Source organism: Diabrotica virgifera, chromosome 6 (genome assembly GCF_917563875.1).
Source record: "Diabrotica virgifera virgifera chromosome 6, PGI_DIABVI_V3a".
Classification (NCBI taxonomy): domain Eukaryota; kingdom Metazoa; phylum Arthropoda; class Insecta; order Coleoptera; family Chrysomelidae; genus Diabrotica; species Diabrotica virgifera.
The window spans coordinates 4397555-4423446 of record NC_065448.1 but is presented as its reverse complement, the minus strand read 5'-3'; the positions used below and the strand labels follow the sequence as shown (position 1 = coordinate 4423446).

Below are 25892 nucleotides of genomic sequence, written 5' to 3'. Positions count from 1 at the left end.
CTCGACAAAATAGCCCGTAAACAAAATAGCCCCGACAAAATAGATCGCACACAAAATAGCCCCGGTCAAGACAGCCCCGGCTAAAACAGCCCCGGCTAAAACAGCCCCGGCGAAAACAGCCCCAATAAAAAGTTTCACCTTTTAACGGAGTACCATTTATTTAAATTACTATTCTAATTGGAAAATAAGCCACAATTTAACTTAAAAAAAATTATTTTATTAACGTTTCGACTTCCACTTCGGGCGTCGTCGTCAAAATATAAAATATTAATAACTTAAACAAAAATGTTGTTGTTTGCTAAAAAAATTCTTCTAATAATTTAATTTAATCTGACTTATTCATATCGGCAATTCAGACTTACAGTATGGTGCAAATGAAAGGAATAAATTCATTATTTCGTAAATCCGCGACGTTACGGAAAAATCCTGATACTGGTTGATTTTTATTTTTAAATTACGATATTTTGGTATATATGTCATACTAGTGACGTCATCCATCTGGGCGTGATGACGTAATCGATGATTTTTTTTTAATGAGAATAATAGGGGTCGTGTTTTAGCTCATTTGAGACTTTATTTAATTCTCTATTCAGTAATATAAACATTTACATAATTATTTATACAAGATGCCCAAAAACTTTTTTTAATTTAAAATCTTTGACAAAAAAAAAGAAGAATGTATGTAATTTATTTAATTCAAAATACATTTTACTGCTTTTTTTAACGTTTATTCAGCAATCTGTTAGTTATAAAAATTCTAACAATAGGCGTCTTTGGGGTTTGAAGTAAAAAAAAATGTCGTTAGAGAGGTCAGTCCAATGAATGGACCTCTAGTATGGAACAAACATGACATTCCGATAATATGCTACATACAAACATACATTTTACATTTACAAACAATACATATATCTAAAATATAAACACAATTACGGTGAGGTATAAAACTTATTTATAGATACGATCCAGCGGATTTTTACGTTTTAGTCTATAGACAGTTTTACATTATGCTATTTTCATGCTAGGCAAGAGCCATGCAAGACAGATCACGCTACTGCGCATGCCCACGCGCTATTTCCATGCAATTCCTGTGCTAGACGAAAAATTAAAACATGTTCTATTTTTCATGCTATTTTGATGCAAGTCCTGTCAAAATTCATGTTGCCAAGATGACAAAATTTATAGTTTAGAAAAAACTTAACCTTATTGTGTAAGTTTAAATGGTATTTATTGGATGTAATAATTTGTGGTTTATATTTGAATATATTTAATTATGGACTGAAGTTTTTAAGTGAAATATCTAAAGTTAATATTTTGATATATTTCTTCTATTGGCAACAATGAAAGTGGTATCTAAAATTGCACAGAAATAGCTCCGATGTAAAAAGGTCAGGGTAGGCAAGAGATATGCCATGCAAGACGGACTTGCATAGCATGAGACTTGCATAGCCTTGATGTAAAGCTGCTTTAAGAGTTTGTTGACTATTATCAAGCAAGTTTATTGCCAGGGCATTTGGATGGCTTTCTAGGCGTTTTATGTACCGAACACTGCACTGAACTATCACTTCACTGATCGTAGGTACTTCTAGATCACAATAAATGTCTTTGTTTGACACGAACCATGGGGCGTCTGTTATAGAGCGTAACACTTTGGATTGTAATCTTTCCATTATGGATATATTGGATTTTGCTGCTGTACCCCATAGGTCCAGACCGGTTTGAGTATTGTATTGTATACCAACAGTTTGTTACGTATACGCTCTGAGCTTCGCTGGTGTCGCTCCTAGCGGTTATTAATTCAACTTTTACCGGTAATTTTTAAATTAATTATTTAATTGTTATCGCTTAATATTTACAACGCAAAAAAGTAATTGACCATTCCAAATCACGTGATATAATATGGCCGGCAGTGGGCAAAAATTTAATAATATAGGGTTTACATCAGTTTTTGTAAAGAATATCCTGTTTGGTTTTGTTTTTTATTGTTAATTGTGCACCGAAATTGTGATAGCAAATAAATATAAACTAGTTTATCGCCTACATAACTGAATTATTCCATAGTAGTTATTGACACAAACTGGTAACTAATATGGGATAATTCAGTTCTGTAGGCGATAAACCACTTCATATTTAATTTGTTATCACAATTTCGCAGATTTCCCTACACAATTAACATAAAAAAAACAACCAAACAGGATTTTCTTTACAAATTAATGTCGATGTAAGGTTAGATTTTGCCCACACCCGGCCATGTTTGACGTTTCATTGGAATGCCTAATTAAATTGTAATCGATTTTTTTAAGATTTTGCTGATCATTTTGACGTTCTATTGATAAAATATGAATTTCTTACTTCGCATACTTTCACAATTATCGTGTAGATGGCGCTAAGATTAATTTATAATTACATATTACGGAACATTAAAAAAACTTAAATTCAGTATTTGAGACGTAAGTATATTTAAGGTAAAAATATATATCACAGTTTTGACCAACTAATATTTTTTATAATTAATGTTTTTAATTTTAATTTTAAATTAATCACTTTGACATTTAGGGTAAGGTGTCCCAAGAGTACGCACCCGCCCAAGAGTGCGCACACCTGTTTTTATTTAAATATATATTTTAGAAGTGGTAGTGACATCTATTATATAAGTTTTCAACTTGTACCCGTAGAAATACAGAAACTCTGATGCCAAATTGACAAGTTACACTTTGTTTAGAGGCCATTGTGTAAAAATGTGATTGCAGTATAGGTTATATGTATAGTTTTGCTCTTGCTGAAAATAACGTGCTGTGTGGTAAGTAGGAACATTTATTACACTTGAATATGAATATTCTACAGATTATGTTTGCCTTTATTTATTTTACCTTGATTTATTACGTTTTTTGTTTCGAAAATAAAAAAAAACGATTTTATGTACCAGTTGGTATGCTGCCCCAAGAGTACGCATTTTAAAGTTCCTAAGAGTACGCAGTGCGTACTCTTGGGAAGGTGTACTATTAAAGGGCGGTTAATTATTACTTACTGTTAAGAAGAAAAATAGTCAAAAGAAATCACTCTGCTACATCAACAGTTATAACAGTTAGGTAGGTATATATATCTTTTTATAGCATTGTTTTTTTTTTCAGAAAATGAGTGCTCACACCTACAAGAGAACGTCCCAAAGAAAGCTGATTTTTACCGAGCAACTGATGGAACAAATACAAGCTGATATTGAAAATGGAAAATCGAAAAGGCAAATATCGAGAGAACTGAATATTCCTGAGGCCACTATTCGCAAGCGCTTAAAATGTGGCACGGTACCTACATCTTTAGGTAGATTCAAATGTGCTTTTTCTAATGAAATGGAAATCCAGCTAGCAGATCACCTAAGACAACTTGATGTAAGGTTTTATGGATTAACAAGAAAAGACCTTAAGCAGTTAGCATTTGAATATGCTGTCATGAATGGTATTGAACATCCTTTCAATTCAACTAAGAAAGCTGCAGGTGACAAGTGGGTTAGAAACTTTTGTCTACGGCAGAAATTAACGCTTCGACAACCCGAAAAATGTTCAATAGGGAGGATAATGGGTTTTAATAAACCTCAAATTGATAGATTTTTTGACAACCTTCAATGCTTGTATGAAAAGTTTAAGTTTCCTCCCAACCGCATTTATAACATGGATGAAACTGGGATAAGTACGGTTCCCAATAAACTGCCAAAAGTTATCACAACTAAAGGAAAAAGAAGTGTTGGAAAGGCCGCAAGTGCAGAACGTGGTCAGTTAATCACGGCAGTTTGTTGTTTTAACGCTAGTGGAGAATACCTAGCACCAGCATTAATTTTTCCCAGGAAAAGGATGCGGGAAGATCTTTACAAAGAAGCTCCAAGTGGAACTTTAAAATTAATTTCAGAATCAGGGTTCATAAATGCAGACTTGTTCATTCAGTGGATTCAACATTTTCAACAAGCAGTGAGATCTAATCAAGAAACACCTGTTTTGCTTGTTTTTGATAATCATGTTTCACATCGTACCCTACAAGTCATTAATTTTTGCCGAAAGAACCATATTCATCTTGTGACTATTCCACCCCACACAAGTCAAAAACTTCAACCGCTTGATAAAGGATTTTTTGCGCCTTTTAAGTCGACTTATAGCCAATTTTGTGACAGCTGGCTCGTCAGTCATCCTGGTAAAGTTATTAACCAGACTGACGTAGCTGGTTTGTTTTCAAAAGCTTATTATAAAGTTGCCAACATCGAAAAGGCTGTAAACGCATTTAAATCGACCGGAATTTTTCCGTTCAATCCACAAATATTCTCAGAAGAAGACTTCGCTCCTTCTATGGTAAGTGATAGACCATTTATCCAAAATCAACCTGAACAGGAAATATTGACGGTGGAAGCAGCAGAATCTGCCCCAAACAGAGAAAACGAAAAGGAGGTAGAATCTGTTAACACATGGGAGGAAGCTTGTGGAAGTAAAAAAAAATTCCCTGATGATGCATTAGAAGTGGTAGATTGTGAAATTTCCTTAGATGACAATAATGAACAAGAATCAGTAGATCAGTTAAAATTTGATCTTTTGAACACACCAGTTTTGATCAGTATGGATCAAGTTGAAATAATAGATGTTCCTGATCCAACATTGATAATAATTAATAAAAATGGTTCAGAAGACAATCAAGCTAAACAAGTTCCGGAAATATCAACTAACTCTTTAGTTGATAACGTTGAGCTATCAACTCCCATTCGGTCTCCATCCGAAATTAGGCCACTACCAAAAATGGAATGTTCTGAAGTTCGAAAAAGAAGAGCACAAAAATCAGAAATTTTAACAAGTACGCCTTTTAAGGACTCTTTGGAGATGTTAGAGGCAGAAGCTCAAAGAAAAAATTCCAACAAAAAGAAGGCTGTTAAAAGACAAATAGATGGAGACAGAATAGATGGAGACAGAAATGAAGATAAAAATCAGAACACTTTGGTGAAAAGTTTGAAAAAGTTGAAAAGAAAGGTGTTGTCGAAAACAAAATCAGCTAAAATAAATATTGAGGATAATGAAAATAAATCGGAATTGAATCAAATGCCTGAGAAAGACATATTTTGTCCTGCATGTAATGAACAGTTTGTGGAACCACCAGATGAAGACTGGATCCAGTGCTTTCAATGTAAAGTCTGGTGGCATGAAGCCTGCACATATTATTCAGTTGGTCAGTTCTGCTGTGATTTCTGTTATAATTAAAGATTCTTAATTTTATATTTTTAATGTACTTTCATTATTAATAAACTTATATATGTAACAGGTCAGTAATTTTTCGTTTATTTCAATGTTCCTTGCTCTGTTGTACTTTTAAAAGGTATGCGCACTCTTAGGAAACCTACTGCGTACTCTTAAGACGATGCATTCCCAAGAGTACGCATGTGCACTATTTGAGTATTATTGAATTTTTTATGTTTTGTACAACTTTAGAGTCAAAAAGTATTTACATTTTTTTATCTTATATATTACATATTTCAGCCATTCTTGATTTGATAATTAAAACCTAACCATTTATTTTATAATAGAAAAGATATGTTACGTGCGTGCTCTTGGGCCACCCTACCCTATGTCAAATTTCCGGTAAACGTTTACAGACTTGCCACTACTGGCGATCGCGAATTTGTAAATATCCCCTCTACGTACGAGCTCACAGCGTATAGACAACTTCAATGTTCTGCCCAGTATCCAATAATGTTTACGAAATTTTAAATTTAACTGTTGGCGCTTTTTCCATATATGTGTTCTCCATGTCAAAGTTTTGTCCAGGTGCATACCAAGGTATTTGACGCTTTCGGCTTGTGGACGTGGAATTGCTTTGTTATTTATTTCTATATTAGGCGATATTTTACGACATTTTGTAAATATGATATGTTGTGATTTTGATTCATTGATCTTTATTCGCCATTTCTTTGTCCACTTTTCAATGTTCCTAATATGCCTTTGAAGAGATTCGGTAGCTGTTGCGGGATTTATTTTTTTTTACTGCTGTCAGAAATCAGAAAATAGTTATTTATGATATAAGTGTTAAAAGTTCACGTTTAAGGCACGCATGTGAAAGTTTGCAGAAAGAGCGAAGCGAGTTCTGCAATTCACATGAGTGCCTTAAAAATGTACTTTTTAACACGTATATCATACAATATTTTTTCTACAAACGTAATTACAGGACAATATCTACAAAAACTTTTACTTGAACTTGACTGACATTCCATTTTTATATTTTTTTGACATTACATCAAAATTGTCTATACGGTCAATACGAACTGCAGTGCCTTAAAAATTTTAAAGCACTAGTACCTTAAAGTAGCATTTTTAACGCTCGTATGTAGTGCTAAAAATTGCATTTTTAACACGGTTGTAGAAAAAAATGTTTATATCACAAATAAACATTGATTTTCGCTTAAATTAAATGTTCAAACTTCCAAGAGGCAGATGACTGGCGGGAGCTGGCTTGAACATTGAATTTAATCGAAAAGCAGAACACATTTAATCGAAGAGAAGACAGGGTTCGAGTTCTCTCTGAAAAGACCATTTTTATTTAATGTGGTTAAGATAAACATCTGAATAGAGGATAATTACCATTATGTATTTTGTGGAAAAAAAATTATGTGGAAAAAATGTATTTTTAAGGGATTATTTCATGATGAATTCTGAAGGGAGCTTTTTGTCGGGACTATTTTGTCGGGGCTATTTTGTGGGCGATCTATTATTCCGTGGCTGTTCTTTCTGCAGCCTATTTTGTGTGCGGGATATTATGTCGGGGCTATTTTCTGGGAGCTTTTTCGACGGGGCTATTTTGACGGGGTACCGCCTCAAGTAGTGGTACCTTTTTCTAATTGACTATTAGCTCGGATGATGACGATTATCTCAAAAGCGCTCAGCTGAAGAAATAAATTACTTCTTACACACTTTGATATAGGCTTACACACTTCGGATTACTTCTTGGCATATAGGCTTACTTCTTACACACTTTGACAACTATTTTTTACTTCCTTCAAGTGTGTACAAATTTATCAGTCTTTCAAAAAACTATTTAGAGCTGCTGTAAGTAAAATAAGAACTGGCATGTTGATATCCAACCTTCAATAGAAGGTGGAACCTTAGAAAGGAGGAATATAGGGAAAACATTAGTAGATAGACAAAAAACATGATAAAATATGATACAAGGAGAACTTCAGGCACAAAAATGGGTTCAAAAATACTATTAATTCACTATAGATAATTTTAAATCTAAAAATTGTACTAACCTTCATTTTGTGGATCATTTTCGCACACTTCGCTCGTCATATGGATATTCGTAGGCTCCTATCTCTCATTAGAAAATTAATAGAACGACCCATAAATTTTTTTTATACTTCAAATGCCTAATTATGGGTTATTATTTATTAGAAAAGAAATAATTGCCATTTATGTGACTACGGTGAAATAAACTACCTAGTATATTTTTTGCTTAATTGTTAATTGCCAAAGCAAAGGTTAGGTAGTAGTCGTATTAAACATTTTAATCTAAATTTTTTATCTTACAGGAAGGAGTTGTTAGTAAATCCAGGGACTGATCGGAATGAACTACTTTTCAAGGATTTAATACTGTGTAGGTGTAGGTATATTTTAAATGCATAACACAATATAAAAAATCGATCAATAGAAAAAAGTGCCCCGAAAAAGGTCACATGCCGATGAAAGTAGATTCTATACATTCTACTACTAGGGTGGTGCGATAAGTACTTAGCCTTCACAAGAAAAACGAAAATTTTGGAATAGTAATTTATTTCTGAACGTATACAGGGTGAGGCAAATAAAGGGCCTATTAGAAATATTTCGAGAACTAAAGGCAACAGAATCATGAAAATTGGAATAAAGGGGTTTTGAAGGACGATCTATTAAATGAAAATATTTTCATCTCTTTGCAACTTCCGGTTATACCGGAAGTTGCTTATAACTTCGTTTTTTTTTAATGGGACACCCTGTATATTTTTACATTTTTGGATTCTCTTCGATGTCTTCTTTCTTAAAATATGAGGTTTTGTAATATTATACAGGGTATTTTAAAAGATAATTACGTTTTTTTTATTAATTTCGTAGCAAAATTAACACCCTGTAGAATTGTAGTAGTTTGACATCTAAAACTCTACTTACGTTCAAATGATTTTTAATATATTCTACTATTGTTAAGAATCATTAGTATAGCTAAATTTTTAATTTTAGTATACAGGGTTGGTCGAAACTCGGAATGAGTATTTTCTGAGTTTTCTTAAATGGAACACCCTATATTTTTGTATTGTATTGAAATGATATTTTATAGTACTTTTTTATTTCTTAAGCATTCCCTATACCTAACTGCTTTAATTTGTGAGTTATTGGTGATTCAAGCTAAACATTAATTGCAACAAAAAATACGTAAAATTTTATTAGGTTGGCCGTGAAAATACTAAATCCCAAATAATTTTTCAAAAATAAATACATATTAATCCAGACTGGTCCTTAAAATTACCAAAAATGGTTTAGTTATCAAAATACCTACGTAGTTAAAATTGTTGGTGCGATTAACAATTAAGCACAAATTAAAGCAGTTAGGTATAGGGAATGCTTAAGAAATAAAAAAGTACCATAAAATATCATTTCATTACAATACTAAAATACAGGATGTTCCATTTAAGAAAACTCAGAAAATACTCATTCTGAGTTTCGACCAACCCTGTATACTAAAATTAAAAATTTAGCTATACTAATGATTCTTAACAATAGTAGAGTATATTAAAAATCATTTGAACGTAAGTAGAGTTTTAGATGTCAAACTACTACAATTCTACAGGGTGTTAATTTTGCTACGAAATTAATAAAAAAAACGTAATTATCTTTTAAAATACCCTGTATAATATTACACAACCTCATATTTTAAGAAAGAAGACATCGAAAAGAATCCAAAAATGTAAAAATACACAGGGTGTCCTATTTAAAAAAACGAAGTTATAAGCAACTTCCGGTATAACCGGAAGTTGCAAAGAGATGAAAATATTTTCATTTAATAGATCATCCTTCAAAACCCCTTTATTCCAATTTTCATGGTTCTGTTGCCTTTAGTTCTCGAGATATTTCTAATAGGCCAGTTATCTGCCTCACCCTATATAGTCTCCTTTTAACACAATGCACTTGACCCAGTGATTTTTAACCCGTCTGAACAATACGTTTTCTCGAGGTCTACAAAGTAGCCTTCCGTGGGGGTGATGAACTCCTCATTCAACTTAAACTTCTGCCAGGCGAGTGATTTCCTTAAAACAATACTGAAAAAATAACAAACCTCATGCCTCTTTATGGAAAGAGGGTGACCACTTAGGGTACCGGCCCTAAGAATTTTATTAACACTCTCTGTCTCGGAAGGAAAGAAGTTTTTCAAAACTAAAAATTGGCACTTGTTTCAATAGAGTCCTCACTAGCTGCTACTTTAGACTACACCAATCTGATTGACGAGTTTGCCAAAATTAAAATCAAAAGGATAAAATTGTAATTTTCATAAATGTTATTTAATGTTAATACATATTTCATTTAATTTTAAGTATGTTTTGGTTTTAAAATAAAAGTTTTTATTCATTTTGTGTATTTTCATTTAATAAAAATAAATACTAGTATTAAGTTTCAATAATATTTAGGGGGCGGCATTTCGAAGACTTGCATCATATTGAAAAGATGTACCGCACGGCTCTGAGAATTACCCTTAAAGTTTGTCGCACTTATTTAGAAATACCGAGTATTGATGAAGAACATGTCTAGTTGTTAAAGTATCTAACTTTTCTATTATCTAACGTAAACGAATGAATCAAAAAACATAATGTTAAGAAAACCCGAGGCTATAGTTGGGTTTTAATTTCAGTATTTTATAAATGCTAGAATATTCCACAGGGTGATGCGAACTTTGAGAAAAAAAACACAGTTTGATTGGTACACCCGATATACAATGAAAATTTACCTGTTTAGCAAAACTATTATTATACTACTATTGCTAAAGAATGAGGCTATAAAATGTTCAAAAAATCACTTAAATCGGCCAACAGGTTTAGGAAATATGAGACATCTAAAATGACCAAATTTTTAAGTGGGCCGATTTCTATGCACGTAAGTTTATTACAACAATTTAAAAAAGACGAGTGATTTATTTAAGTTTGGAAGCAAAAAGAAGTCGTGCAGGCCAAATATGGAAAATACGGTGGATGGGACAGCACTTCGTAGCCCAATTGGATCAATTTGGCCATGGAGGGGTGGAGTGTTGTCATGGTGGAAAAGTAATTTTTTCTTCCCAAATTGGAGCTTTTTTTTCTGAAATTCGGTATTGAATCGCCTCAATAATGCGACATAGTAAAGCCCTATGACTGTTTTCTTCTTTTCCAGGAAGTTTATGTAGATGACACCTTGTGAATCCTTGAAGAAAATGGTGCATGGTGCCTGTCTTCTTTCCGGCCAATAGCATAGTCTTCGTCCTCTTCGGAGCACGTTTGCGAGGTGACGTCCACTGTATCAACTGTTACTGTTTCTTCAACGGTTATGAAACAACGTACAAACTCCTTTAGATTACGCTTCAACAGGCTCAGACACTGCTCTGAACCAGTCTCATCGTGTCACTTATTGTCCGAAGTGCCCAAAATTTCATGCAAGATATGAACCGCGCGATCTTTTGAGATGCCTACTGTCTCAGCTATCTCGCGCACCTTCAGTCGGTGGTCTGCCAATACGAAATCGTAGATTTCTTTCACGTTATGCTCCGTGGTAGACGTTTTCGGGGCATTTAGGAGTGACCTTAGAGTAGGGAAAATTTTACACCTTGCGTGACTTATCAATACAGACAGAAATGCGACCACGTTAAAGCTTGTTATACCAGTTTTTGACGGTCGCTATCCACAGCACACACCCTCCCCCGTGTGCTGTGGTCGCTATCGAAGGAGAAGAGTCACCGTACACACCATTCAAGCGCTCTTTGAATTAGCTGCGCGATATACCCTCAAAAAACAAGAATCGAATCAACGATCTATAGATACATATATGGCTTTTTTTTTATTTTTATAAAATCCCCAGACAAGTCCGCTTACACACGCAGTCAAAATAGATTTAAGTAGAGGAAAGTAACCAAATATGGAATAGTGCCCTAATATGGAATTCCTTGATTTAGTCGATTTCTCCGAAAATATAAGTTGGAACCGCACTACAAGACCATCCTCTATTTCAGTCGCTCTCTTTATTATCGTATTCACACCTCTGTGTCAGATGCGTGAACGATACGTGTCTGACAGGCGCGTTTTGTTTTATCGTCTTGCAGAAAATTTTAAAGGTAAATATATTCAACAAGTATTATTGGTTATTACGCATGAATACAGACTTGTTATGCATATATCAATAGTACCTTTATTTTGATATTTTATGTCCTTCTGTAATTAAAACATTACGAATTGAAAAAAAGTTTAAACTAGTTTGAACTAATGTACAAATCCAAATATGGATAGTCGTTGGTGCCTAATTATGGAATAGTGGATTAAGTGTAAGTGGGCTCATTATGATTGTGCTGGTCCAGAGTTTCATACATGGATCTGTGATGTCTGCAAGTAAATTAAGCTACTTATTCTTTCATTTTTCACAATTTTCTTATTTAAATTTATTTGATCTCAGATGTTTATGTATATTTTTGTTATTGATGTTAGTTTATGCCTATATTCCATATATGGGTACCTATTCCATATTTGGTTACTCATTTGGGATTTTGTTTTTTTGTTCAATTTTTTTTTGTTAATTAAGATATTTGATAGAAGGCTTTTAATTACTACATAAAAATGTATGACTTATGTGTCATAACATTAAATTGTTTTCATTTCTATAAAGGTATTATTTTATATCCCCAAAACAAAATGGTATTCCATAATTTGCGACTTTCCTCAAGTCCGATTTGGATGAGATTTTGATACGCCGTCTACAAGAATGTATTACACTATTACACGATAGTATTTCTCTTGCAATCGTAACGCCATCGGAAGGAGAGGCTAAGTAGGTATTTATATGACCACCCACATATAGAGAGGAAAATCCGTCATACTTCATACTATATGTAATATTTAATGTTCCTGTGATTGTATTAATTTGTAGACATACACGCAAAGGTCAAATATACTAGGGCGGTCGGATAAGCACTTAGCCTACAACAGCAAAACGAAAATTTTGGGAAAAATGGTGATTTATTTCTGAACATAGTCTCCTTCTAGCTCGATACACTTGACCAGCGATGCTCCAACTTCTTTAATCCGCCTGAAAAAGACGTTTTCTTGAGGTCTGCGAAGTAGGCTTCCGTGGCGGCGATGACCTCCTTATTCGACTTAAATTTCTGCCCAGAGTAACTTTTTTTAGTTTGGAAACAAAAAGAAGTCACTCAGGCCAAGTCTGGAGAATACAGTGGATGAGCCAGCAGTTCGTAGTCCAATTCGACCAATTTAGCCATGGCGACGGTGGAGATTTGAACCTGTGCGTCGTCATGGTGGAAGAGCATTTTTTATTCACCAATCGGGGCTATTCTTTCTGTAATTAGGCGTCGAAAAGTATATTATCTGAATTATGTTTGCTGTTAAGAAGTTGTTTTATATTTATCTTTTATTCCCACTATTTTTTTATAGTTTGTTATTCTAACATACGAGGTACTTATCTCAAAGTTGTACACTGTACCTGACGAAGCGGATGTACATTTTTTAGGTCGGACCATTATCATCGTAATAAAAATATACACTGATAACTTAGGTTCCAGGACCGTTCTCATACTATTTTAAATTTTCTATTGTAGATCACCTGTATTGAAGCGAAGCTGTTATAATGACGTTGCATTAATTTTTCTCTATAGTAAAATGAAAAATCGTCACGACATACAAAATACATGGTTCATATGGTCCATCCATAAACTACGTCGTAACATTTTTTGGATTTTTTAATACCCCCTCCCCTTCAGTCGTAAAGCGTCGTTTACAGTTGACCCCCCCCCCTCATACCGACGTCGCAATTGCTACTCATGAGCCCCCCTTTTTTGTGTTTTTTTAATTCCATGTTATTTCTGGATTTTTTAAAGCTAGCTATCAAAGTTTATTTACGAATGTATCCAAATCAGTATTACTATGTAGCTCATTAATATCCGCGTACATTTTTCTCTCAATTCACTGTACAACTAATTAGCTTTATTGGGACAAAAGACAATACTTTTATCGGAGTTTCTATGCTTTCTTAACTGCATCATGTGATCTTGATACTTATTTTGTTTTGAACTGAATAATAGCTATTTGTATAACAAGGGAGGAAAGTGCTACTTTTCCTCCCGAGAATGAAGTTTACTGCCCGACGCGTAGCGGAGGGCAGTAATCATTCAAGGGAGGAAAAGGCACTTTACTCCCATGTTATACATATGGTTTTTCCACCTTCCTAAAAAAACAAGTCCTTTTTTCATTTTTACTTCCCTAATAGCACAAGGACGTCCAATGGACGTCCATTGGACGTCCTTCACGGACTTTAGGGACGTCCATTGGACGTCCGTTTTCGTCCGAGGAACGTCCTTTATACGTCCTATTTTGGTCCAAATGTCGCGCTACCGAACGTCCATTGGACGTCCATCTAAGGTCCGAGGGGACGTATATTGGACCTTAATCGGACGTAATTTGGACCTTGATCGGACGTCCTAGGGGACGTAAATTGGACCTTAATCGGACGTAAATTGGACCTTAATCGGACATAAATTGGACCTTAATCGGACGTAAATTGGACCTTAATCGGACATAAATTGGACCTTAATCGGACGTAAATTGGACCTTAATCGGACGTAAATTGGACCTTAATAGGACGTAAATTGGACCTTAATGGGACGTAAATGGGACCTTAATCGGACGTAAATTGGACCTTAACCGGACGTAAATTGGACTTTAATAGGACGTAAATTGGACCTTAATCGGACGTAAATGGGACCTTAATCGGACGTAAATTGGACCTTAATCGGACGTAAATTGGACCTTAATCGGACGTAAATTGGACCTTAATAGGACGTAAATTGGACCTTAATCGGACGTAAATGGGACCTTAATCGGACGTAAATTGGACCTTAATCGGAAGTAAATTGGACCTTAACCGGACGTTCTAGGGGACGTGAATTGGACCTTAACAGGACGTCCAATTTTGGTCCAAATGCCACGTTGCCAAACGCCCAATGGAGGTCCACTTAACATCCGAAGGGACGTTCGGTGGACGTCAATTGGGCCTTCATAGGACGTCCCAGTTTGGTCCAATGTCTTGCTGCCGAACATCCATCTAATGTCGTGGGAAATAAAAAATATATTTTTTAAGGAACTTATATTACATCTTATATTAAATTACAATTATTGGATATTACATTATTTACATTAAATTACAATACACTTCTCCAAGAAATTAACGCACCACCTTAAATATGGGGTATTTTTGATGTCTCGTATTTCCTAAACCTGTTGTTTCATCTAAGTGATTTTTTTATAATATTATAGCCTAGGCTATAGGTTACCTCCTTAAGCTTGTCATGCACAGGGAGCTATGCTGTAATATATGTACATTATATCATATCGCTCTCTATAGTAATGAGTGAGCCTGCAGACAGAAAACAAATGGTTCCATATGTGCAGGCTCACTCATTACTATAGAGTGCGATGTGATATAATATATATTACAGTATAGCTCCCCGTGCATGACAAGCATAAGGAGGTACTTAACCTATAGCCTAGGGCCTAGGCTAGAATATTATAAAAAAATCACTTAGATGCAACAACAGGTTTAGGAAATTCGAGACATCAAAAATGCCCAATTTTTAAGGTGGTGCGTAATCGGCTGTATATACAGGGTGTAACAAAAATACACGTCATAAATTAAATCACATATTCTGGGACCAAAAATAGTTTGAATGAACCTAACTTACCTTAGTATAAATATGCACATAAAAAAGTTACAGCCCTTTGAAATTACAAAATGAAAATCGATTTTTTCGATTATATCGAAAACTATTAGCGATTTTTTATTGAAAATGGACATGTGGCAGTATTATGGCAGGAATATCTTAAAGAAAAATTATGGTGAAATTTGTGCACCCCATAAAAATTTTATGGGGGTTTTGATCCCTTAGATCCTCCCAAACTTTTGTGTATGTTCCAATTCAATTTTATTATTGTGGTACCATTAGTTAAATTCAATATTTTTGTTTCTTAGTATTTTTCAGATAAGGCAGTTTTTATCGAGTTGCGACTTCTTTTTTAACATGTCTACATAAAAGTTTTATGGGGGTTTTGTTCCTTTAAACCCCCCAAATGTTTGTGTACGTTCCAATTAAACTATTACTGAGGTACCATTAGTTAAACAGAATGTTTTTAAAACTTTTTTGCCTCTTTGTATTTTTTCGATAAGGCACATTTTATAGAGATCTGGCTTCTTTTTTAATATGGTTCAAAATATCCCTAAAAATGTAAAGCATAAATAAGTCTGCATATTATTACCAAGTCTCCATAATCGTACTTAACCATATACAAATATGTGGTGGATTTGACAAATATTCAAAATATTTCGATAAAAATTGACTTTTCGAAAAAGCAATAAGAGGCAAAAAAGTTTTTAAAACGTTGTGTTTAAATGGTACTACAATAATAATTAAATTGAAACGTGCACAAAAGTTTGGGGGGGTTTAAAGGAACAAAACCCCCATAAAATTTTTATGGGGTGTCCAAATTTTACTATAGTTTTTTCGTAAGATACTGCTGCCATAATAATGCCACATGTCCATTTTCAATAAAAAATCTCTAATAGTTTTCGATATATTGGAAAAAATCACTTCATCTTGTAACTTCAAATGAGTGATAAAGGCACAGAGACTTAGATGGCGAGGTCACATTGAAAGGATGCCAAACACGAGGACTCCAAAAATGGTACTAAACTACACTACAGCTTCAAGAAAGAGAAGAGGAAGGCCGAAAAATAGATGGAAGCAAGAGGTCGAAAAAGATTTGGAAAGAATGGTGCTACAGGGTCAGAAAAGAAAAATGAATAACAGGAAGGAATGGAGAAAAATCACATATCAAGCCAGAGAAGATCTCATTACATAAAGAAACGTGAAAATGAAGAAAAAAAACAAACTTTTCAAGCCATGGGCCTCTAAGACCCTTGGTGCTATTATATATATATAACTTCAAAGGGCTGTAACTTTTCTTGTGTGCACATTTGTACTAAGGTAAGTTAGGTCCAATCAAACTATTTTTGGTCCCAGAATATGTGATTAAATTTATGACCTGTATTTTTGTTACACCCTGTATATATCTACATACTTCGTCTAATTTACTAACTGTTGCGCGTCATCCGCGTCGTAGCCTGTGAGGTCGCATGATACCAACACGAAATATTTAGGTGGTAGGTGTGTTCTTTTTTAGAATCACTTTGCCGAGTACACTGGAATTACAGCCACTAGACATATTTTATTATATACGCGTAGAAATAATATTTGAAGATTTCTATTAATGTTAACCTAAAGAAATACACAATAATATGTTTCATTTAATTTGTATAAATGGATTATAAAGCGTTTTTATGAAGCAGATTTGTTCGGATCACACTGTAACTGTAATCGAACGAAGGTGACATTTTAGAATAAATTGGTAACATTTATTTGACAGTTACGGTGATGACACTTCATTATCATTTATTAAGCTCAACAGGCCGTGAAGGCCTAGGGCTGAAAGATTTAATTTTTCCTTACAATTACTATTACATATTTATATATAATGCTATATCCTATACTACTATAATATATACAATATTACATTTGTTTGTATAAAACACTTAATACTACACTTAACATTATAGTCTTTCCATACATTTCTTCACCACTTCCTTCCATTGTTTTCTGTCCAAAGCTTTTTCTTTCCAGTTTACAATATTACTTTGTTTTAAGTCTTCATATACGCTGTCCTTCCATCTCCTTCTTGGTCTTCCTATTCTTCTTTTTTGTATTGGCTTACGTAATAGAACCATTTTTGGCATTCTCGCCTTTCCCATTCTTTCTATGTGTCCTAAGTATCGGATTCTCTGTGCTTTGATTGCCGTCGTTATTTTTGGTTCATTATATAGTTCTTCAAGTTCCTTATTATTTCTTCTTCTCCATTGACCGTCTATTTTCACGCCTCCATATATTGCTCGTTGTATTTTCCTCTCCCATCTTTCTAAAAGGTCTATTTCTGATTTTTTAAGCACCCATGTTTCACATGCATATGTAGCTGTAGGTCTGATAACTGTTTTGTAGATTCTTATTTTTGTTTTTCTTGACACATCTTTGGATTTCATTAATGGACGCAATGCTCCATACTTTTTGTTTGCTTTTGCTATTCTTGCTTTTATTTCCCCTTCCCCATGTCCCTTTTCATCTACTTTTACACCCAGGTATGTAAATTCTGAAACTCTTTTAAATGCGCATACATTTTCTCCTTCTATCTCCAATGTGAAATTGTCTTCATTTTCTTTATCTGTTTCTCCCATTATCATGTATTTTGTCTTTTCCTTATTTATGAGAAGACCAAAAGGTTTGGCTTGTTTTATTATATTGCTCATTAATTTTGTTAGCTCTTTCTTACTTGTCGATAATAATGTTAGATCATCTGCGAATGCAATACATTGGTGGCCATTTTTAAAAATCGTTTCCTGTGTGCTTATTTTACTTTTCCTGATTATTCCTTCCAGTATTACATTAAAAAGAGTCGTTGATAGTGGGTCTCCTTGTCTTAATCCTTCCTTTGTTTCAAAATTATTTGATTTATGTCCCTTCCATGCTATTTCGTTTGTGGAGTTATCCATAGTCATCTTTACCATCCTGACGATTTTACTTGGTATGCCCATTTCTTTCATTAGTGCGTACATCTGTTGCCGCTTTACCGTATCATAGGCCTGTTTAAAGTCGACGAACAGGACGTATACTGCTATTTTATGTTCGTAGCACGTAGTTTGGATTTCTTTTAACGCAAATATTTGGTCTGTCGTCGACCTATTACTTCTGAATCCTGCCTGATATTCGCCCAATATCTTTTCCGTGTATTGATTCAGCTTTTTTCTTAAGATGTTTGTCAATATTTTGTACACGACTTCTAGCAACGCGATACCTCTATAATTTTCACATCTCATTTTATCACCTTTTTTATGTATGGGGCATATCCTTGCCCTGGTCCATTCTCCTGGCATTCTTTCTGTTTCCCATATACTTTTTATCAGGCTATGTATCTCCTTGTGTAGTCTTTTTCCTCCTGCCTTTATCATTTCCGCCGATATTTCCGTTATTCCTGGGCTTTTATTGTTTTTTAGCCCTCTTATTTCATTTTCTATTTCTTCCCTCGTAGGTGTTTCTATTACTATATGGTCATCTTCAATTTCCTGGATTGTTCCCCTTTCTTCTTCGTTTTTGTTTAAAAGTTGTGTAAAATAAGTTTGCCAATTTCTCATTATTTCCCCGGGTTCATTTATTAATATTCCTTCCTCATTTTTCATATATGGGTTATGTTTCTGATATCCCCTTTCCATTTTTCTTGTTTCCTGGTAAAAGGATCTTATTTCCTTTTTTTGGAATTTTTCCTCTATCACTTTGAGTTTTTCTTCGTTGTATTTTCTTTTTTTATTTCTGCATGTTCTCTTCATAATTCTCTTCAATTCTCTATATTCTTGTGTGCTAATGTCACTATTATTTCTTAAGTTTTTTATTCTTATTTTTCTAATTTCTTCTGCTATTTTTTGACATTCCTCATCATACCATTCTTTTGCTTTTTGTTTTCTATTACCTTTAATTAATATTTCTTTACTGGTGTTTAAAACTGCTTCTTTTATGCTTTCCCACTTTTCTTCCGGGTCTAGTGTTTCTGGTTCTTCGTTTAGTCTGCTGGTTATTTGTTGTTCGTACTTCTTCTGTGTCATGTTATCTTTTAGTATTGCTGTGTTGAATTGTTTTTTGATTTCTTTGTCCCTTTGATTGTCTTTCTTTATATTAGCATTTATTCTATAGGCTGCTCTTACCAAAAAGTGATCTGAGTCACATTCCGCTCCTCTCATACTTTTTATATTTATTATATTATGGGCGTGCTTCTTCTCTATTAATATGTGGTCTATTTGATTTATTGTCCTTTTGTCAGGGGAAATCCACGTTCCTTTATGTATATCTTTTCTGCGTTGGTATGTGCTTTTTATTACCATTTGTCTTTCTGTGGCAAAACCTATAATTCGTTGACCATTATCATTTGATACATCGTGTTTACTGTATTTTCCTGTTATATTTTCATATATATCCTCTTTTCCCACTTTAGCATTGCAGTCTCCCATTACTATTTTGATATCAAATGCTGGTAATCTGTCATATTCTCTCTCTAGTTGCTCATAGTATGCATCTTTGTCTTCTTCGGTGGCGTCTTCTATTGGTGCATGTACATTTATTATGCTTATGTTTCGTTGATTCCCTTTTAACCTGATTGTGCACATTCTATCTGATATCGGCTTGAAATTCATCACTCTGGTTTTCCATCTTTTCTGTATGATAAAGCCTGTTCCTAGCAATCTGTTATTCCCCCCACTTTTAAAAAATACTATATCATCTATTTCTACTATTTCTGTGTCTAATTGTTTTGTTTCTTGTAAAGCTAATATATCTATTTCATATCTTTTTGTTTCTCTAATTAATTCTTTAAGTTTTCCCGTTTCATGAGTGCCTCTTACGTTCCATGTTCCCAAATTAGTTTTCATTTTCTTGTTTTTAATCCCAATCGTCTCCTTGTCCATTGCCGTTGTTGCTACCGTTTCATTTACGTCGTTTAGTTTTTTTGGTTTCTGTTTTGGTTTTCTATTTTTAAGAGTTGTTGCTGATGTTTATTCCATGTCCATACCTCCTCATTTATTTTTATTTTTTGAAATCCTACCTTGACGTTTTTTCCTTCCAATTTAGCCTCTTTTGCCTTCGTTCTGATTTTACCCTGTATCATCCGTTCATTTTTGTCCATGTCGTCATTAATATATATTTCTTTTCCCTTTATGTCTCTCAATTTGCCTTTATTTTTCATAATTTCTTCTTTGTCCGTTGCATTTTCGAGCTCAATCAAGCAGGATTTACTTCCAATTTTTCTTGCGCTTTTTATTTTTGTCTCAACTTTTAGTGCATTGCATAAAAAATCTTGGACGTTATCTTTTGTTATGTTTTGATCGTAGGTATCCATATCTACTCCCTGCAGTATTATATTATTTCGTCTTTTGTCCTTTTCCATTCTGTCTATTTTATTTTCCAATTCTTCCACTTTTTGTTGGGTTTCTCTGTTTTCCTGTTTCAGCTTTTCATTTTCTTGTCTGAGTTCCTTCATTTCCGCTCTGTACTCTTTTTGTTCTTCTCTTAGTTCCCTTATTTCCATTGTGATAATATTTAGGCTCTCCAATATTTTTTCTAGTTGCCTATCATTCCCAGGCGACCGATGTACTTTTTTACTTCTGCTATCGTCTGCCTCATCTTCCGATTCATCTCCTCTTTTTCTTGTCTTTTCGTCCACACTATACTCGTTCTCAGCCATTTTGTACGTAGCGTTAACTGGGCACACCCGTTTCAACCACGCGGAGGTATGCCCAATTATCCACGCACCAAAATTGCTTTTGTTTTTCGGCAGGTGTTTCTATTTTTTTTAAATCCGGCAACACCGCTTGAAATTTGACCAGCGTTCGCCAGTGTTTATAAGCTTATCTGTTAGCTGTTAACCTCACTTTTATTTGTCCGTTTAGTATTTTATACTATTTTTTACCGTTTTTACTTATATTATTCTTGCATTAGGTAGGGCACAGTTTATACCTTTCCTTTTTCACTCACTCAGCATTCAATGTTCGCTGCACCACGCGAAAATCGGGTAAAATGCAGGCGAAAATTAAAACACTTTGTTTTCTATCTAATGCCACGTTGCCATTTTCCCCGATGACACTTCATATTTGTTTATATTCTTTACTATAAGTATCTGTTTTATTTATTATATTTACTGTTTTTATTATTTACTTTACTATAAAAAGATCCTCTACTATAAAAATATAAATTTCACCTAATTTTATAACGACTTGGAATAATCGAGGTATCTGACAACTTTTTTAGTTGTTATTGTAGACATACTTATACAAAGAAACCTACCGGCTTTTTGCCAAGAGTTCGGAGCCGTTTTTAATTATTAACAATGCAGTGCAAAAACTCTTGCACTGCAAATCTTAAAAGATTATAACTTAATTCTTGTTCTCTATTTCTTAAGTTTTTACTTATTTACATTGAATATTAATTTGTTTTGTTGTATAATCCACGTTTACAATAATTATGTGACATATTTGATTTAAAATGGATTCAGGATCTTTTTATACTTTGGCAACTATGTCAACTTAGATCTCTGGCGTAGATAATGACGTGCAACAGTAAGTAAATTAGATGGACTGTAGGTTATATTTGGTTCTTGGGACATCAAAGTATATTTTTTAGACATTCTTAGTCACTGATGTGACATACCTCCGATTTGTTTTTTCATGAGTTTTGTAAGAGAGACTAAAAACTTTTTTTATAGTCACCTCCTGTTTTCATATATTTTTTGACATGTTTTGTAGTAAATTCAACTATCTATTTACTACAAAACATGTCAAAATTTACATGTGAAAGCAGATGATCCTAAAAATGGTTTTTCGTCTCCTACAAAATTCATGAAAAAGCAGATAGGAGAATTATTGTACATTACAATTCTCTGATGTTTGGGAAAAAGGGCTTAAGTCAGAATTGCACATCGATAATGTTTTGATGATTTCTACAGTACTGTAGTAGATTCTACTGTACATACAGTTTACATCTACAACAGTTTTTTTCTGGTCCAGAAATCATCAAAACATTATCAATGTGCAATTGTGACTTAAGTCCTTTTTGCCAAACATAAAAAAACAATCTGGTCATAACTGACCAATGAGCAATTTTAATTTAACCTAAATTACTACTGTTTCTTAAAATGAAGAGCTTACCCCATAGCGTCTTTTATCTAATCTAACAAGATCGTGCACTATTCTAACATACACAGGCACAGCACACAAGCACTATGCTCCGTTTTTCACTATCACCTATCACTCAAACTAGTTCAAAAGGATTTGTCCTCTTCAATCTTCTTAGTTTGCCCAGTAGTATCGAGGAGCTGGATTTCCTCGATATTCTTGAACTTATGAAGTTGATGCTCGTGACCCTGCTATCTTCTTGATATTTGTTGATAAAGTAATAACTTATTATGCATGGACAATGTGGACTTTCTTCCAACTAGCCAATACACTTTTTATATCTCTCTTTTGCCTTTCATAGCTATACATTTCCTTCTTGGTTTTTTTTTGTAGGCCACTTTCAGCTGATTCTAAAAAAAATTAAAATGAACGGTAATTTTTCTATTCTTTACAATTAAAAATCAAAAGAAATAGGTACCTATTTACAGGTAACAATATGCATGTATAAATGATTCCTTTCATAAAGAATAAAGAAAATTGAAAACGGATTTTATAATTTTATAATACTTACAAAATTGTTTAAACAAGAGATCTAGCCAGAGCCCAGAGCAAAAACTAGCAGACAGTACAGCAAAAAAGCCACTAATTTCCATTTCCCACACCCCCTTATCGATGCATTTTTTTCCAATCAAAATTTTTACTTTACTAAATTTTTAGGTTATCGGTTATGTTATGAAAATGAAATGTGATGACCAATGACCACGAGACGCTACATAGATACTCGCGCGGCAAATTTGAAAATGAACGCAAATTGAACAGTACAATAAATGGCCTCTCTTAAAATCTTGTAATGGAAAATTTTACCCCTCCAGGAAGACATTGTACTATGTTCATAGAATATCTTGTGGTAACTTTCCACCCATAATTTAATCAGATAGATGTTCACGGAATAGAACGGTAGTACCTACATTCCTGGAATGTTTTGTGTTGTTAGGATTAAACTTTTATTTTATTTATTCTTGAATGTTCTTGTTAAACATTGTAACCAATAATTTACAAATAAGATTTTCATTACATTACATAAAATCAAAAACATTTTTTGGATATTAAACTATATAGTTTGTTTATAATTGTAATAATTGTATATACAATTTTGAATTAAGATTTAATCTTTTCGATTTAAACTACAGTAAAACCTGTGTTACCGGCCCCCTGCAAACACCGGCCACCTGTACTAACGGTCAGTTTAAAAATTCCCCAAACCAATTACAGTAAAACCTGTCAGTAACGGCCACTAAAAATGAAAAAGCTATTGGCCGATATAGAAAGGTGACCGGTATTGCCAGTTTTTGTAGTCTAGATATAATTGGTTTGGGGAATATTTAAACTGGCCGTTAGTACAGGTGGCCGATTTTATCAGGTGGCCAGTAACACAAGTTTTACTGTATATTTAGACTACAAAAACTGGCAATAACGGCCACCTTTCTATATCGGCCAATAGTTCTTTCATTTTAGTGGCCGTTACTGACAGGTTTGACTGTATTTCATTAACGTAAAGTTAACGCGTAAGTTAATATTTTATTGAATTATTTTGCTATTTGATCCCGTAATTGGTATAATGTGTCCAATATAATATATAAGCGTTCATAAAACGTCCGTATTTCGTCCAGTATGGACGTCCAACGTCGGACGTCCAAAGGACGTCCATATTTATTCCTTCCGAAGGACGTCCAAAGGACGTCCGTTTATAGTCCATGGACGTAAGGACCAAAAATGGACCTATTTTGGACGTCCAAAGGACGTCGTGTGCTATTAGGGTTAATTTATTTATGTAACTAACCAACAAAATTCTAAAATTAACAAGTAGGTACAATATAACGGTCAACTGTCAAATATAAGTCAAATTATTAATGTAAACATTGTTAAATCAGAATAACAATTTACTGTTTTTTACCATTCTGCAAAATACAGAGTGTTTTTAAATAAACGTTAAAATGTATAGATACACGTAATAGAAAATAGATATTGTACAGGGCGTCAATAGGTTATATTTCATGAATGAAATACCATGACGTCACTTTTACTTTTCCTCCCTAGGGAGGAAAAGTACAACTTTGCTCCCTACAATCAGGTCCGGAAACGTGTACTTTCAGTAGAGGTAGGTGGAAAAATATGTTTTATTTCTATTCATTCTTGTAGAATAATTGTTTCAAACAGAGTATTCAGTAAATAAATGAACAGTTTAATATTTATTGCTTCCAGACATTGTTCTGTATAGAAGCGTTTGTTTAAATACTTAGAACGATGTTTTATTGTCTGTTGTTCTGTACAAAACTGCTAGCAATATTATTAAGGCTGTGAGTGATAAAAACGAAATGAAAAGTATGCGATAAAAGTAATATACCTATTAATTATTTTTTATCCTACAATAAGGTATATTTTTTCCACCTACCTCTACCGAAAGTATACTTTTCCGGACCTGATTGCAGGGAGCAAAGTTGTACTTTTCCTCCCTAGGGAGGAAAAGTAAAAGTGACGTCATGGTATTTCATTTATGAAATATAACTTATTGACGCCCTGTACAATACCTATTTTCTATTTTTACTACAAAAGCGATATTACGTAGGTCAAAATTTTTGACGTAAGAGAACTGTCATATAACTGTGATTTATAATCATAGATATAACAGAATAGATTAGGCCAGTTCGAAAAATAGCGTAACGCGGAACAGTTCGGGTCGGTGGTCTATCTATCTCTCTCTACCGGCGCTTAGCTTTCTCTTTCTAGCATATGATGGCCACCGCCTGTGTGTCACTGTCGTTCCGTTATTCCCACCTCTTGGTAGATACGCTCACACTCGCACGACAGACAAAGATAGCTAGACCACCGTACTTGATATCGGCGTTACACCCCGATGCATTGAGTGGCATATGACTAGCCTGATCTATTTTCTTTACATATCTCTGTTTATAATAAACATGGCAATAATTAAAAGTCACATTCTAATGTTTTGACAGTTCTCCTACGTCAAAAATTTTGACCTACGTAATATCGCTTTTGTAGTAAAAATACTACACGTAAGTATCTATACATTTTAACGTTTATTTAAAAACCATAGATATAACAGAATAGATTAGGCCAGTTCGAAAAATAGCGTAACGCGGAACAGTTCGGGTCGGTGGTCTATCTATCTCTCTCTACCGGCGCTTAGCTTTCTCTCTCTAGCATATGATGGCCGCCGCCTGTGTGTCACTGTCGTTCCGTTATTCCCACCTCTTGATAGATACGCTCACACTCGCACGACAGACAAAGATAGCTAGACCACCGTACTTGATATCGGCGTTACACCCCGATGCATTGAGTGGCATATGACTAGCCTGATCTATTTTCTTTACATATCTCTGTTAAAAACACTCTGTATTTTGCAGAATGGTAAAAAAACAGTAAATTGTTATTCTGATTTAACAATGTTTACATTAATAATTTGACAGTTGACAGTTATATTGTACCTACTTGTTAGTTTTAATTCTAATAAATTTTGTTTGTTAGTTACATAAAGAAATTAAGTAAAAATGACTTGTTATTTGAGGAAGGTGGAAAAACCATATGTATAACATGGGAGTAAAGTGCCTTTTCCTCCCTTAAATGATTACTGCCCTCCGCTACGCGTCGGGCAGTAAACTTCATTCTCGGGAGGAAAAGTAGCACTTTCCTCCCTTGTTATACAAATAGCTATTACATTCGTGAACATCAAACGACGTCGGATGTGCACTCATGGCCCCCTCCCCCTGTCGTATACCGTCGTAATAAGCAAAGACCCCCTCCTCCTTTTCAACGACGTAGTTTATGGAT

The 25892-nt window shown here is 34.1% G+C and overlaps 2 protein-coding genes across 2 annotated transcripts in view; both read right to left on the bottom strand.

The window, feature by feature from the left end:
* LOC114327059 (serine/threonine-protein phosphatase 6 regulatory ankyrin repeat subunit C) overlaps window positions 1-7498 on the bottom strand; it is a 34251-nt gene extending 26753 nt beyond the window's left edge. The window contains exon 1 of the mRNA XM_028275562.2: window positions 7268-7498. Within this exon, the coding sequence (XP_028131363.1) occupies window positions 7268-7307 (40 nt within the window). The 5' untranslated portion in view covers window positions 7308-7498. The remainder of the gene's footprint in view (window positions 1-7267) is intronic.
* Window positions 7499-19320: 11822 nt separating this feature from the next.
* LOC126886990 (DNA ligase 1-like) lies at window positions 19321-23039 on the bottom strand. The gene is made up of 2 exons (XM_050654245.1): window positions 22612-23039; window positions 19321-22450 (listed from the first exon to the last, which is right to left on the bottom strand). The coding sequence occupies exon 2, from the start codon at window positions 20612-20614 to the stop codon at window positions 19871-19873; it is 744 nt and encodes a 247-aa protein (XP_050510202.1). The 5' UTR covers window positions 20615-22450; window positions 22612-23039; the 3' UTR covers window positions 19321-19870.
* Window positions 23040-25892: the final 2853 nt, after the last annotated feature.

Bases quoted from the DNA above. Each gene is read 5' to 3' on its own strand.
- LOC126886990 (XM_050654245.1), bottom strand. From the start codon at position 20,614: ATGGCTGAGAACGAGTATAGTGTGGACGAAAAGACAAGAAAAAGAGGA.